The sequence below is a fragment of the Balaenoptera physalus genome (genome assembly GCF_965194825.1).
Source record: "Balaenoptera physalus genome assembly, chromosome: 2".
Taxonomy (NCBI): Eukaryota; Metazoa; Chordata; class Mammalia; order Artiodactyla; family Balaenopteridae; genus Balaenoptera; species Balaenoptera physalus.
In genome coordinates this window covers 169,934,886-169,950,324 of record NC_138883.1, presented here as the reverse complement: position 1 = coordinate 169,950,324, position 15,439 = coordinate 169,934,886, and the positions used below count along the sequence as shown (strand labels likewise).

The following is a 15,439-nucleotide window of genomic DNA, read 5'->3' as shown; positions in this document are numbered from 1 at the left end:
TTAGCAAATAGTCTCATGACGAGCAACAGTGGGGCCATAAGAGTGAGCAAAGTCCCTGCCTTCCTGGAGCTTCTAGCCCACAGGGGAGAGTCAGCCAGGAGACAAGCAGATACATATCTATACCTGCTGCGAAGAAAAATTAAGTAGGGCCAGGAAGATACAGAGAGACAGGTGCTACTTTAGATACGGCTGTCAGGAAGCCTCTCTGATAAGCATAGTTCTGAATAAAGTACAAACAGTTTTGCTCACTACAGTGACCTGGGTCATGAAGAAAAGGTTTAAAATGTGCAGTATAATGTATTTTAGAAAGATGTTCGTGAAAACCATCTAAAAGTACAGAGAATGTTTTGATGGTTAAAGGGGGTAGGGCTCCATCACAGCTATAAATTTCACTTACGTGTAACACCCCAAATCTGGGTAAAGGCCAGATAAATATGAACCCATGGTGTGTTTTCACTTCAAACAGTATACTAGTGTTCTATGTTTTATGTTTCACTGAAGCCACAGATTTCAAGACTCAGGGTTATAAAAAGCTTTCCAGTCACTGATAAATTAAGATGCATGAAAACACTTTATACTCATTTTAAAAATAATAGTACAATGACAAAGTAAGCTTCTTGGGGGCAGGGACTCATTTGTGAGTCAACTATATATATATATAGCTGAATCAGTCTACTGTATACCTGAAACTAATACAACATTGTAAATCAACTATAGTTCAATTAAAATTGCTTTGAAAATAAATTTTAAAATAAGTAAAATTGACTGTGGTGATGGTTGTACAACTCTGTGATTATACTGAAAACCATTTAATTGTGTATTTTAGATAGATATGTGTGTGTATGTACCCATAGTACATAGGAGTGTATGTACCCATAGTATAAAAGGGTGTGTGTGTGTGTGTGTGTGTGTGTGTGTATGTACCCACGGTATACAGGGAGGCGTGCATATACGTTCCCACGGCATACAGGGAGGCGTGCGTATACGTACCCACAGCATACAGGGAGGCGTGCGTGTACATACCCACGGCATACAGGGAGGCGTGCGTGTACGTACCCACGGCATACAGGTAGGTGTGTGTATGTACCCATAGTATACAGGGAGGTGTGTATGTACGTACCCATAGTATACAGGGAGGCGTGTGTGTATGTACCCATAGTATACAGGTAGGTGTGTGTATGTACCCATAGTATACAGGTAGGTGTGTGTATGTACCCATAGTATACAGGGAGGCGTGTGTGTACGTACCCATGGTATACAGGTAGGTGTGTGTATGTACCCATAGTATACAGGGAGGCGTGTATGTACGTACCCATAGTATACAGGTAGGTGTGTGTATGTACCCATAGTATACAGGGAGGCGTGTGTGTACGTACCCATGGTATACAGGTAGGTGTGTGTACATACCCACAGTATATAGGGAGGTGTGTATGTACCCATAGTATATAGGGAGGTGTGTGTGTACGTACCCATAGTATACAGGGAGGCGTGTGTGTACGTACCCACGGTATACAGGTAGGTGTGTGTATGTACCCATAGTACACAGGGAGGCGTGTGTGTACGTACCCATGGTATACAGGTAGGTGTGTGTATGTACCCATAGTACACAGGGAGGCGTGTATGTACGTACCCATAGTATACAGGTAGGTGTGTGTATGTACCCATAGTATACAGGGAGGTGTGTATGTACCCATAGTATACAGGGAGGCGTGTATGTACGTACCCATGGTATACAGGTAGGTGTGTGTATGTACCCATAGTATACAGGGAGGTGTGTATGTACCCATAGTATATAGGGAGGTGTGTATGTACGTACCCATAGTATATAGGGAGGCGTGTGTACGTACCCATAGTATACAGGTAGGTGTGTGTATGTACCCATAGTATACAGGGAGGCGTGTGTGTACGTACCCATGGTATACAGGTAGGTGTGTGTATGTACCCATAGTATACAGGGAGGTGTGTGTGTACGTACCCATAGTATACAGGGAGGTGTGTGTGTATGTACCCACAGTATATAGGTAGGTGTGTGTACATACCCACAGTATATAGGGAGGTGTGTGTGTACCCATGTTATATAGGTGAATGTATATATACGTATGACTGCCTTTGTGCATCATGTGGAATATGTACAACAAACACTAGGCATTCTGATATTTGAGCTTGGAGTCAGACGGAGAATCTGAGCCAGAGACCAGGATTCAGGAATGAGTAGAAACTGAGGTCATGGCAGCTGATGAGACTGTCCGAAGGCAATGAGATGAGAAGAGGAGCTAAGACTGAGTCCCAGGCAACACCAAGGGGAGGAGGAGCCTTCCAAAGCCACTGGAGAGGAATCAGCAGAGAGAAGGGAGGGGACCGACCAGGAGACGGCTGATTTGAAAGTCAACCTTCACTTATCGCTGGGGAGGTGGGAAACTTAATTCCACCTCATGGGAAACATGCTCTGGGCTCTATAGGGACGTGGAGGGTTGTTGCTGCCTTCACTGTGGCAGCAGGGAGTGAGAGAGGGAATAAGTATTGTAAGTGGAAGGCCCAGCAGGTGCAAAGGACTCGGGAGCGTGGGAGGCCACGCATTGGCAGAGGTGCCAGCAGTTAACTCTGGCCAGTGGGCACGGGGGCGAAGAGTGGTCCTGGGTCCCAGGAGGAAGGAGTCTGGAGTCGATGCAGAAGGAGTTGCCGAGCCATTAAAGGGACTCTCCAGAGAGGAACACAATCAAATTTATGGTTTAGAGAAATCTTCTGGTATGGCTTGCAGAGGCTGAGATTAGAAGCAGTTAGGTGGGGCGTGAACTACTCCAGATGAGGAATGAGATGGTCTGAAATAGGGGAGCTGCCGTGAGGCCAGAAGCAGAAGATGGATCAGAGCAAGCCTTTGTGGGGAGAAGTCACACTTTAGCGTGACTGATCAGCAGGGAAGATTCAGGAAGCCTCGCAGTTTTGCTGGTTTAGGTAACGGGGCAGATGCTGGTGGCATTCACGGAGAACAGGAACCTAGAGGAAGGGCAGGCTGGCAGGGGTGATGCCGAGAGCTCCCAGGCTGCTCACCGTGAGTCAACGGGAGCTGGGCAACCAGAAGACCTCAGTACAATTAATGGCCCCGACAGCTAAGAGGTGCCTTATCCGTGTCTCAGAATCCTGATCTGTGGGATGGGGATGCCACCCTCCAGGCTAAAAGATTCGATCTCACCATGTGTGTGAACACACCTCACTCTAGGCCTGGAATTTAAAAGGTGCTCAATAAATGTCTCTTCCTCCCCCTTCCTTCTCCGTCCATTTACACTAAGGTTCCTCCCTGGAGAGCTCCTGCTGTGATGCCCTTCTCTTTCTGGGTTGATATTTGCACAGCAGCTCAGATTACAGGACCAGAAGAGAAAACTGCTGGGAGGACACAGGGGTTACAGGACTGCGGGAGAGGCGTGGACCCTGAGGAACAGGGGCTGGAGGACGGCCAAGTGCCCAGACTGTCAGCCAGGGGAGGGGCAGGTAAGCAGAAACCGAGGGGCATCTCCTTTGCAAAGCCCTCCCTTTTGACAGGACTAGTGTGGTCCGTTTCCACGCTGGTTGTTAGGGGATGCTATGGCCCCCACCTGATAATGAGAGTGAGCCACTTACATGTAGGAGAGAATAGTATGTGGAGTCTTCAGGGTTATTTAGTGTTTTGGGTTTCCGGGGCCGCCTTGGGGGTCTCAATATTTTTGGCTCCTCTCCTTTGGAGATACCTGCAAGAACGGTGATCATAAACAAGCACTCAGATACAAAGGCTAGTATCAAGCACTGTTTACTGTTTGTGTTAAATAACAAATTATATACATACAACTGGGGCAAAAACAGGGAGAAAGAGGAAATTCCTTTGTTCCCCCCACCAACCCTTATTATATGCCTCATCATGTGTTTCCCTCCGGTTGTCTGGTGGTCTAGGATTTTGAGAAGTAAGGGGAAGAGAAGACAGGGAAGAAAAGAAATGCACAGCTTGATAATGTGGAACGGCAGCTGAGGGTTGATGGGGTGAGCAGACAAAGCTGCCATAAAATCTCTAGGACGGAGGATTATGCTCATAGAATCTTGCTGTCTCCTTGCCTCCCCCGGTCACTGGCACTACAGAGGGACCCATCCATCCATCCATCCATCCATCCATCCATCCATCCATCCATCCAAACACTGCATGATCCTCATTTTTAAAGTACCACCTCATATTATGACCCAAACCAAGAGACTGTTCAACTGCAGGCTGGACAAATATTCACCAATATCTAGAATCTCAAACTATTAGAATGTCAGATTGGACTTTAAAAACCTTGGCCAAGAAAGAAATAGGTTTGTCCTCTTCTCCCTGCTCTTTCTTTGACAGAGCCAAGTTCTCAAATCTACAGCAACGTCATCAGAGCTTCTGGTGATCTTCACGCTTTGCGGTCAGTGCTTGTTACAAGTGGCTTTATGTCTACAGAGTTAATAGGCCACTTACAAAGAATTTCTGTCTAGTTTTCATGACTCTTGACCACCTCATCCCCTAAGTGCATTTGTGATGAACATATCAGGGTTGGGCTGGGAGTGGGGTATGGGTGCTTACTGGAGAATGGCTTACGTTCAACAGATATCTGAGCACACATTTCTTAGCCGGACTTTAAGGGCATCAATGGATCATTATTGCATATAATAATGGGGCAACAATAACTCTTAATCCTCAGAGATAGAAATACACAGAGGAACTGAATTGTTCCAAACGATTCTAATCAGATCAAGTCAAATCTAATCAAATCAATGAATGCTCCACACTTACTACGTGTAAGCAGCCGTGACTGGCAGCGTAAAACCACTCCAACCAGGATGGAGACTCACAGGTGCCTAACTTTCTAGTCCCAGCCCCAGCTCACTGTGTGAACATATTTATCACAAGAGCATTCATAGCCTAACGTTATCCAACTCATTCATTTTAAAATTTATGGGAAACTCCTGGATGACAAAGTTAGATCAGCTAGTTGGGAGTATGTCACCGTGGTGTAAGGCATGGAACAGTGCAAACCAGGACAATCGTTCATTACCGTCCTTTTTAGAATAAAACAAAAGAAAACAGGATCTTTGTTAATGAGACCACGTTAATAGAGATCAGTTATAAATAGGAGGAGTAAAAGTACTTTTCCAACCAATCCCTGGAGGTTCATCTCCCATTCTCTCTCTCCCTTTTCCTCCAAAGGAGTAGACAGAGGAGGTAGAGGGAATCCAGATACCGGAGCCCTAGCCGAATCCTGTCTTAGACCATCACAGGCGCGAGGAAAGATGGTAAAACCTGAATTCTCGCCACCACCAGAAACAGTGGTCTTTTATTATTTTCCTTCTCCTTATTTATCCTCTCTCCCAGGGCTGATTATTAAACAGCTCTTATTGGCTCTTGCCAAGTTTTATTATTTTTAAATGTATTGGCCATATCCACTTACATATCTTATTTGAGTCTGAATGGCAAGAAACATTAAAATATAGTATCAAGTTATTATGTTTTTAGAAACATAAAGGTGACCAGGGACTAAATTTTAACTTGACTTTAATATTATTTAAAGTCTGAATTAAAATATCAGAATATTACTATTGTAATAACAATTAATTAAATTTAAGGTGGCAAAGAACCTGAATAAATGCCACGAAAGGGAAAAACAAACAGATTCTGGGAATAAAGGAAGTCTTGATTTTTCATTTTCTCATCAAATGTTGCCTTTCTATCTGATTTCTATCACCAAGACTCTACAGAACCTGCCTTCTAGACAGTCAAGGGTGACCACTTTATTGCCAAAGCCAAAGGCCACTTTTCTGTCCTTATTATCTCTGACTTCATCACCATTTAACATTATCGACCACCCCTTCCCTTCATGACTGAGGGTGAGGTTTCTGAGGGCAAGACACCTTATCTCATTTACCTTTGTATTCCTGGCACTTAAGGAAATGCCTGACACATAGTAAGTGCTTAATAAAAGTTTGCTGGATGAGTAAACAATCCTTTGCCTCCTGGAATGAATCATGGTGCTCCCAGCTCCTTGTACTTTGCACCATGACTCCCTACAGATGACTTCCCAATCCATACCCCGGCTAGAACCTCTCATCCACCAGAGCTCGGCCCTAATTTCCTACCCCTATTGAATACTTGCATCTCAAACTCTCAGACTCAGGTGAGTCAGGGGTCATCTTTCTTCTCCATCTAAGATTCTGTACACCACAACCTTAATGGCACTGTATTTCTGTCCCCCAGGTTTGTAATATTGATGTCACCTGTGCCTTATTCCTCTTCTTCGTTTCCTAGAAGCAGGCAATCAGCAAATTCTGTCAACTTTTTTGACACATTCTTTGAAATGCCTAATACTCATCCACCAGTTCTTCTTGCTTACCCTTGCTACCACCCTGGGCTAAACTGCTCATTTAACAACCGTGGCAGCGTCTTAATGCGCTCTGTGCTTTATCTCACAAATGAAAACCAGATTTTCCTTCCTTAAATACCACGATGAAATTTCACTTTCCAAAAATTCATGATGCTTCTTTTTTCCTTCTTCATTAAAACGAAACCTCTCCTAAATCCAAGTTACTTACAATCTCAGCCATTCCAATTTATCTCCCACTTCCTCCCAAAATGAACTACCTCCTCTGGTCAGCCTCGTTACCTAACTGGAACCCCAGCATACCATGTGCAGAGCTGTAACTTTGCTTATTCTCATCTTCTCATAGAGAGGTTTTTCATGGCCTCACTGAAATCTTAAGCATCCTTCAATGCCTGTCTCCACCTCCGCCTTTTCCGTGAAGCTTTCACAGATGGCCCAGTGATCTCCGTCTCACGTGAACACCAATGGTACTCACAGGCTGTGCAGTTTATTTGAAACGTGTTATGGGCTGAATTGTGTCCCCTCAAAATTCATACATTGAAGTCCTAACCCCCAGTTCCTCAGAATATGAAGGTGTTTGGAGAAAGGGTCTTCAGAGTGAGGTCACTATGGCCTCACTAATTCAGCATGCTTGGTGTCCTCGTAAGAAGAGGAGATTAGGACACAGACACACACACAAGGAAGACCATGAGAAGACAAAGGGAGAAGATGGCATCTCTAAGCCAAGGAGAGACCTCAGAAGAAACCAAACTTGCCAACACGTTGATCTTGGACTTCTAGCTTCCAGAACTGTGAGGAAATAACATTTCTGTTGTTTAATCCTCCCAAGTCTGTGGAACTTTGTTATGGCAGCCCTAGCAAAATAATGCAACACTTAATCTCATACTTCTTACCGCTTACTATTTTTACCTATGGCTTTAAAAAAATAGTGGGACCATAGGTTTTTGGATGGTGGGCATTATACCTTAGGATCTGATGCCCTCATGTTTTTTCACTGGATATGTACAGATGGTAGGTGTTTGGAGACGCTAAGAAGTCTAATTGATTCCATTTAAGCTTAGAGACACAGTGCTAAGTGAAGAGCAGACACTCAATATAATTTTCTTAACTGGATCACTACTGTCACCAGATATAAAAATAAATCCTGATTCTTCAAAGATAAATGTAAATGAAAGAACCCACAAACCTCCTGAAAGAAAATCTGGATGACTTCATGAACAATCTAGAGATACAAATGTCTTAACTAAAACTCAGAAGTCACAAAAAGGTAGCAAATAACTACAAAATACAGACCAACAGAAAAATGAGCAAAAGATGTAAACAGCAAGTTCAAGATGAGCAAATCCAAAAAGCCAACAAGGATGAAAGGCAAATGAGCTTGTTAGCAGACAAGACAATATGAATTAAAATAACAGTGTAATATCATTTTACTCCAGGCATATTAGCTAAGATTAAAAAGAAGGATAACACTGCTGGACAGGATGTCAGAAAAAGTGAATTCAAACAAATTGTTGAAGGAAACATCTTCTTAGGGCCTTTTAGGAAAGCAATCTATCAAAACCCAAAATGCCTTTCAACTCAACGACTCCACCCCTGGAGGCTTATCCCATAAAAATAAAATCAGTATCTAAGGACATTTTCAGAGAAGTTTACTGCAACATTTTTCATAGTGGCAAAAAATCGAAACAAAGTGAATACCTAACAATAGGGGAAAGGTTACATAAATTATTGTGATCTTCATATGGAATACTATATGGCTACTAAAAAGAATGATTTTTAGCTATACTTGTTGATGTGCAGGGATTCCTGCTCAGGTAGTAAGGGAGAAAAGCAAGATGCATAATAAAATAATGACAAAAACCCTCTATATCTGTATGTGTGTGTAAGGGCATTTATGCATATCTACAAAAGATATAAAAGAACACATGTTCTATAAGAGCTTCCTTGATGGGGAGAGTAATGTGGGTTGGAGAGGGAGAATGGCGGTGGGCGGGAGGGGGGAAGAAACAGGAAAAAAAGAGAAAATGAAAAAAATATTGCATTCAAAAGAATCCTGGAATGTATGGTATGGTCACATTTATGTAAAATTATAAATATGCATGAGGGCATGTGCATACTACAGAGATAAAAAATCTCAAAATGTGTTGAATTTGCAGAATTTCCAATAAATTCTTATATCTTGCAGAATTGACTTTTTTCTTCATCAGGATAATGCTAAATATTCTTAAAGGGTGTCTTCCCTTAAGATATGGCCATGTAACGTGGGCAGCCAGTAAGTGTAAATTATTGAGGAATGTATTCAACAGGGTCTGACTGTTCAGACTAAATTTCCCCAGGCTATTTTGTATTTTTGAAGAACAAACTGCCTGTGAGCTTATCAGCATACAAATATTTCAGAAAGGCGTTAAGTTTATTTTGCACTCTAAATTTTTGTTCCTTTGGGGGAGCACAAACATTGCCTGCCAACGTCATTCTAACCCCTTAATTACAAAAGTGACATAAACATTTATAATCACAAATTACCAGCAGCGCATCAACGCTGGCAATAGCAAAATTAGGTTTGTGACTGTTTTGTATGATGTGCATGATACGTATTAACTGGTAAAGGTTGCTGCTATATTAAATAGCCAGAAGGTAAAGTATTTATTTATATTGTAGTTCTGGTAATAATTTCATTAAGCATTTGAGTTGATCAGGAATGCAATGAAAGGAAAAACATCTCACCATTTTGCATTCAGAAGAAAGAAGACAGATTTAAAACTCATTGCCAATATTTGCTCTAGAAAATTGAATTTCAGTATTATTCTCATTTTAATCATAATTATACTACTTTACTTAAGTAAACATACAGAGTATAATTTGCAAAAGTATCACATGTATAAATAGGATATTAGCAGCACAGAAATGCACTTATGTTATTGTAATATCTTCCTTAAGAAATCAATTTTTTAGTTTTTGTAAATTCCCATTTACAAATGGACAGTCATGAACTTTAAGTAATACAGAGACCCAGAGGAAATCTGAGAAGGGAGGAATATTCACTGCTATTTGTTAAAGGCAAGATTCACCGTAGTCAGGTTTGCAACCTGTCTGCCTTTCACCTCATCTGCCCTTCAGCCAGGCGAGGCGCTCGTTTGTCGCTCGTTTGTTTTTGTTTTTGTTTTTTTTTTTTGCTAAGGAGTTTATATTTTTTATTTCCAGTATAAAGGGAACATGTACATTGTTAGGACCTAAATTCTCCATTAATATAGCAGAGTATACTTCACATTTTCTTCTCAACATCTCTAGAGATTTACAGAAGAAAGTAGCCCAAAAATATTCTGTCTCCAAAAGTTTTAACTTTCATCTTTCTACTTTTTTTTGTCATCATGGACTTTTCAGTATGGCATTGAGGACAGTTTGAAAGCCTGATCCATTCATAGTTTAAAGTGGTTTTGTTAATAATCTTCAATAAAATCTAATATAGAATGTTGTCTGTAAAATTCTTTCAATACAAGGACAATGAGGTCTACATTAATATTCTGCTACTCACAAATCAACACCAACTTTTCCGTAAACATTTCTTTGGTAAATTTCTAAGTAGGATTTTCCAAAGCTTATTATCAAACAAACGTCTAAAGCATTTAAATGTCCTTTCAGCAGTGCATATTATGTGTTAAGACTGTAGCATCACTAATTATCAATTCTGCAAAGATCTTAGGCCTTCATTATATAAAGTATTATATGTATTAATATAATTATAATAGGCTTAGGCGCTCTTGAACAGAAATGGACGTAGGTTCTGAGCTTGTGTGGACAGTTCAGTCCCTCTGCACTCCTCTCTGCCTTGCACTGCCTCATGTTCTGAGTTCCCAGAGATATTTTCACTTCTCATGGTTGCCCTGAATTGGACCACTTGTTTTACTCCACTCTGTGTTCCCTTGAGTTTTCCTGAGGGGAAGAGCTGTAAGGGTAGGTGCTCCTGCTCTGAGTGTGCTGAACACTTCAGGGACGCCTTAGTGTCCAGTGGTCTGGCTCACAGGCTCTCTCTGACCTTCTCAGCAGGAAGCTGTCAGCCTCCACCCCCATTCGGAACTGTTCAAGTGATTCCTTTAGCTCTTCTTTTTCTATCAACTGAACACTGATGCCCTAGAGCCAACTCACACCTGTCCTTATCCTACAGCTCATGGGCTTCAAGCTTTCTGCCACTCTGATTTGAGTACTTGGCACAAGAACCTTGAAAACTGAGCATTTAGTTTTTCAATAAATTACACTCTTAGGTTTGGGGAAGATGCTGCCCCCAGCCTGCCCCTCCTGTCTCACAGAAGAAACAGAGGAGAATAATGCAGCTCTGTTTGTGTGGCGAGACCCACAGACGTCCCCTCTGGACCACCGTCTGTCTCCTGGATATGCTCACTATGTATCTGCCATTTTCTTCCGTCATCCCCGTTGGGCACAGGTCATGGAGTAGAGTCCTCAGAGGCTAGTTAGTTTCGTTCTGGCCCATGCGGTTAGGTTGATCCCTCACCCCCGGCCATCCAGCATACATAAAGGGGGGCGCCCTATGAGAAGCATACGGGAATGCACACAGTGACGCTGACAGTGTCTTGAGAGTGCCACCTATTGGGTGTCATGTTGAGCTGTGAGCATGCATCTTGTGTACGACCGTCCATGGGACTATGGAGACAAACAATAAAACTACACGCTCACCTGACTGGAGAATAAGGAAAACTCAGGGGTGGCATTTAAGAGCATCCCAATTACCTCTTGGTTGTTTTTCAAGATCATACTGATCTTCGTCTGAAAAATATTTGGGTATATAGCTCGAGGTGAAAACCTACGTTAATTTTTTTTCCAAAGAGCCAAATTTGGGGAAATTATTTATTGGCTGCTCATAGTCACTTCCTCAAATTGCCCTGTAAAAACCACAGAATAGTAGAATACTACCTGATTTTAAACAAGCAACATTTAGTTTGGTTCTGGCCTCCCCCCACCTCCCTGCCCCGCTCATACTCTGTAACAACAGATAGGTGGTTCTTATCAAGGTAAGGTGAAATACACCAATATTTTTAAAAAGCTACTATTCCTTATAAGGACATGTCTGGTCACAGGCATGGCCACAGGAGGTGGCAAGAAAGCTTTCAGTGGCACAAGACAGCCTGGCAGCAAAGATAACTTCTCTGGAGATGGCATTCTAGTCTTCTCCCACCCGGTGTGGAAGCCCTGTACAGGCTGCAGGGACATTACTCAGATTCTCCATTTTGTACAGAATGGACTCTGAAGGGCCAAGGTAGGGAGGGATAGAGAGTGTCCACTCTACTGGAGAGCAAGCCCTTGGTCCTCCCTCCACCAGTCTCTCGGCTTCTCTAGAGCCCTGTATATGGATGCTCTTGTCAGTGAACCCCCTGACACGGGGGAAGATTAAGCTGACGTATTTACAGGATTCCCATTCCAATTCTGCAGTCTTGTATCCCTAGTTAGATTAGCTAGCCGTTTGCTAAGGTTCTTCTTTGAAAGATGAATTTTAAGGGCTGTTTATATTCCATATATGAACGTGCCATTACTTATTAATCATTTTCTTATTGTCTAATTTTATTTTTGGCCATGTACATAATTTTTCTCTTTCAGCTCTGATTAGTTCCTTAGGCTATGTTCTCATAAGTGGGCTTACTGGGTGAATGACAGAAACGATTTCAATGCTTTTTTACATATTTTGCCAAATCACTTTTTGAAATGCTGCATCTTTAGTCTCACCATTAGTGTTTGAGGATAATTAAACTAGCACATTCTTGTCAGCGTTAAATATTTTTTCATCCCTGCCATTGTGATAAGTAAAAAATAGTAACTTAATTTATACTTTCAATTTCCACGGCAATCATATATATGCTTGTTTTCCATTTGCATTTGTTCTTCTATAAATAAATCAATGTGTCCATTTTTCCATGGCGGGTGTTAGTGTTTTTCCTAATGATTTATAAGAGCTCTTTCTATATTACATACGTTAACCATTTTTCCATTTGTTCTATATATTTTATCCAGTTTGTCTGTAGCTCTTTAACTTTAAATGAGGCTTTCTAATGTCTAGGTTTTAACGTTTACACAGTGTAAATCGACCACAGTGTTTCTTTGTAATACTTTTTATTACTTCTTATGCTTTGTCATTTCCTAAGCAGAGACTGTAAAATAGTGAATTCATATCATCTGGTTTCTCTTGGTTTATTCCTCACATTTAAATCATTAATATATCTGGTAAATATTGGGGTATTCAGTATAAGGTAAGGCTGTTTTATTTATTCTCCCAAAATCAGAAAAATTTAAGCATTATATGTCCATTTCTTATTGGTTTGCTGTATATCTTTTTGGGACAGGTTTTTATAAATACTACAGTCAATTTTAGGGCTCTCTATTCTGTTCCATTAATCTGTGGTTGATTTTCATAACAGAGGCATATGGTTTTAACAGTAGCTTTATATTATTTGTTCTACCATCTAAAAGGCAAGAACTCATTTATAATTATTCTTTTCTTCCTGAAATTTACAAATGATATCTAGGGACATTAAGTTCTAAAGAAAATCTCATAGAAATTGAACACAATTTTTTTAACCTAGAAATCAATTTTAGAATATGTTTACATTTTCTTATCTTTCAATCCAGAAACACAGTGGGTCATTCCACTATCTACCTCTGCTTTTTTTTTTTTTTTAATCTTTCTGTGGTTTTCTTGCTAACTTTATTTCAAGGTATTCTATTTGTTTTTGCTCTTATTTCCAATATGTTCTTTTCCCATTATAAATTATTATAGGAAAGCTACGTATCTTTGCTGAATTCTTTTACAAGTACCAATCATTATTTTGGTTCATTCTCTGCATTTTTATTGTCAAAATTCATGTTGTCTGCTAATACTCCTATAATCCTATCTTCTTCTTTTCAGTAATCATGCTTTTCAGAAGTTTCTGTTTGCTGTCCTATTGCTTCAGCTAGAAGTTCCCAAATAATGTAAAAAAGTGTTACTAGCATCCTTACCTTAATCCTGCTTTTTAAAGGAACTGCTTTCAGTGTTTTACCATTATTACAATGTTGACAATTGATTTAAGAAATATACTCTTTATATTGCTAAAGAATCTCCTTCTATCTCTAATTTAGTAAGAGTTTTGCTTTTCATTAGGACTCAGTGTTAGATTTTATTGAAAACTGTTTTAGCATTTATCAAGATGGCTTTTTTCTTTTGAACTTTGCATATTATGTTACATTGATATGTGTTATTTGGATAGTCTTTTAATGTAATATGCATTCAATTAGCTAGTACTATACTTCGGAGTTTTACCTCTAAATCCCTGAGATGGATCCATAGCTTTCTTCTTCTTTTTCTTTCCTTTGTCCCTCCTCTCCCTTCCTTCTTCCTAAAAGGTTATTTGTCAGACTTTGCTTCTAGGGTAGATGATCTTCATAAAATAGGTGACTTTCTGTATTTTTCTTTTTCTCCCAAGCAGATCACACAGTATGGAAATTACTTGTTCCATGAATTTTGAATGCACTTGTCTAACACTATGAGTTCCTGGAACACTTTTTTCAAGGTAATTCTTTGACAGACACACCATTGTATTGACTATGTCTTCTCAGAAATTTATACTTTAGCCTCCTATTTGTCTCTGTGAAATTGACTGCATTCATAGCATGCTAAGATTTTAATATTATCAACTATAGTTATTATAATACTGTTCTTATTTCTATTTTTTTGTGGCTTCTTTTTTAGGTAATTAGTCTATTTTGTTTTATTTTCAAAAAATACTATTTTAGCTTCATTTAGATATCTGGTATATTTCTGTCGTATCAAAATTATTTCTCTTTTTGTGTTTTTCCTGGGGCTGAAAAATACTTGTTCTCCTTTTTTAAAAAAAGAAATCTTACTTTACATCACTTTTTTATTATTTTCTCTCAATTAATCATGAAAACATTTAATGATTTGAATTTTCCCATGAATGTAGATCTGGTTGCATTACATTCATAGTTTTTATATGTAGCTATTCTCATTTTTATTATTTTGAAATAACTGATAACTCTAATTATAATTGCTTCACCTCAGACTTCTTACTGATTTTTAATTTTAAGACTTATTTTTACACTTCTATCTCAATTGCATCATGGTCAGAAAATGTAATCTGGTTCAGTTCTGATATTTGGGAGTTATGGACTAGCCCAGTATGTCTATTTATAAGAAAATTTTAAAAATACACTAGATATTTAAGAAGGTATTTTCTCTATGTGATATGAAATTATAAACTCCATGTGAATTTACCTTGTTGACTATATTATTTTGTCAAATATGCTATGTAATTTCCCTTTGAATTGTTCTCGTAGCTAAGTAATATGATGTCAAAATATGTAAAGAAAAAACTGTTTCCTTTGCTGAGGACATGGTTAGTCTATTTTCGTGCATTTTTTAATCAGAAATTTAATGGGAAGTTGGGGGGAAATATACTGTTCATTGCCCTCCTGCTTCCATGGCAGCTCTGTGTTCTCTGTAGTTTAGAATAGATAAAAATTGTGGAATGAGAAGAAATAATTTGGGTGCAAAAAATTTAACTATTTCCATTTAAGGCTTCTAGGTCAACTGTTCTGTTGGAATTAAATCAGTTAACTCATCAAAATCGATAATTTACACTCGATAATTCATAGTGTAAACCCATGTATGGCAAGCTGCTTTTATGGTTAGTATTTAATATAATTAAAATGCTAAAAATAAATGATACTCACTGAATTGTAAGGTTGTAAATAAAATAATTTGTTTTTGGATACTGAAGGTTGTCGTTTTTTGAAAGATTTGGGGGGAATTAGTATTATTTCTTATGAAGAGAGAATAGTAGCAAATAAATGTAAGAAGATAAGTGATCACCAGAGGTATGTTGGGAGGGAAAGCAATATAACTTCTGATCTCTCTTACCTTCTACTCTTAATGAAAAAAAATTCCTATAAAGTACGTGACCCAACATTATTTGAGCTACCTGGTCTTCACATGGATATAAATATGTTTACAGGTACACGTGCAGACGTATTCTTGGATAGTTTCCAAAATGCATTTCTAGGGGCCAGGATTACAA

At 39.5% G+C, this 15,439-nt stretch overlaps 1 protein-coding gene across 13 annotated transcripts in view; it reads right to left on the bottom strand.

Annotated features, from left to right (window-relative positions):
* The window catches only part of MYO3A (myosin IIIA), a 188,355-nt gene that overhangs the window by 12,224 nt on the left and 160,692 nt on the right, over positions 1 to 15,439 (bottom strand). For 12 of the 13 annotated variants that reach the window (XR_014261311.1, XR_014261312.1, XM_082452738.1 and 9 more), the window contains one exon: positions 3,616 to 3,722. Coding sequence is in view for 10 of the 13 variants with exons in the window: in XM_082452738.1 (XP_082308864.1) it covers positions 3,616 to 3,722 (107 nt within the window). In the remaining 3 variants the exon portion in view is untranslated. Of the gene's footprint in view, positions 1 to 1,913; positions 2,326 to 3,615; positions 3,723 to 15,439 lie in introns of those variants that run through there. The other variant, XM_082452739.1, reaches the window with a different exon arrangement.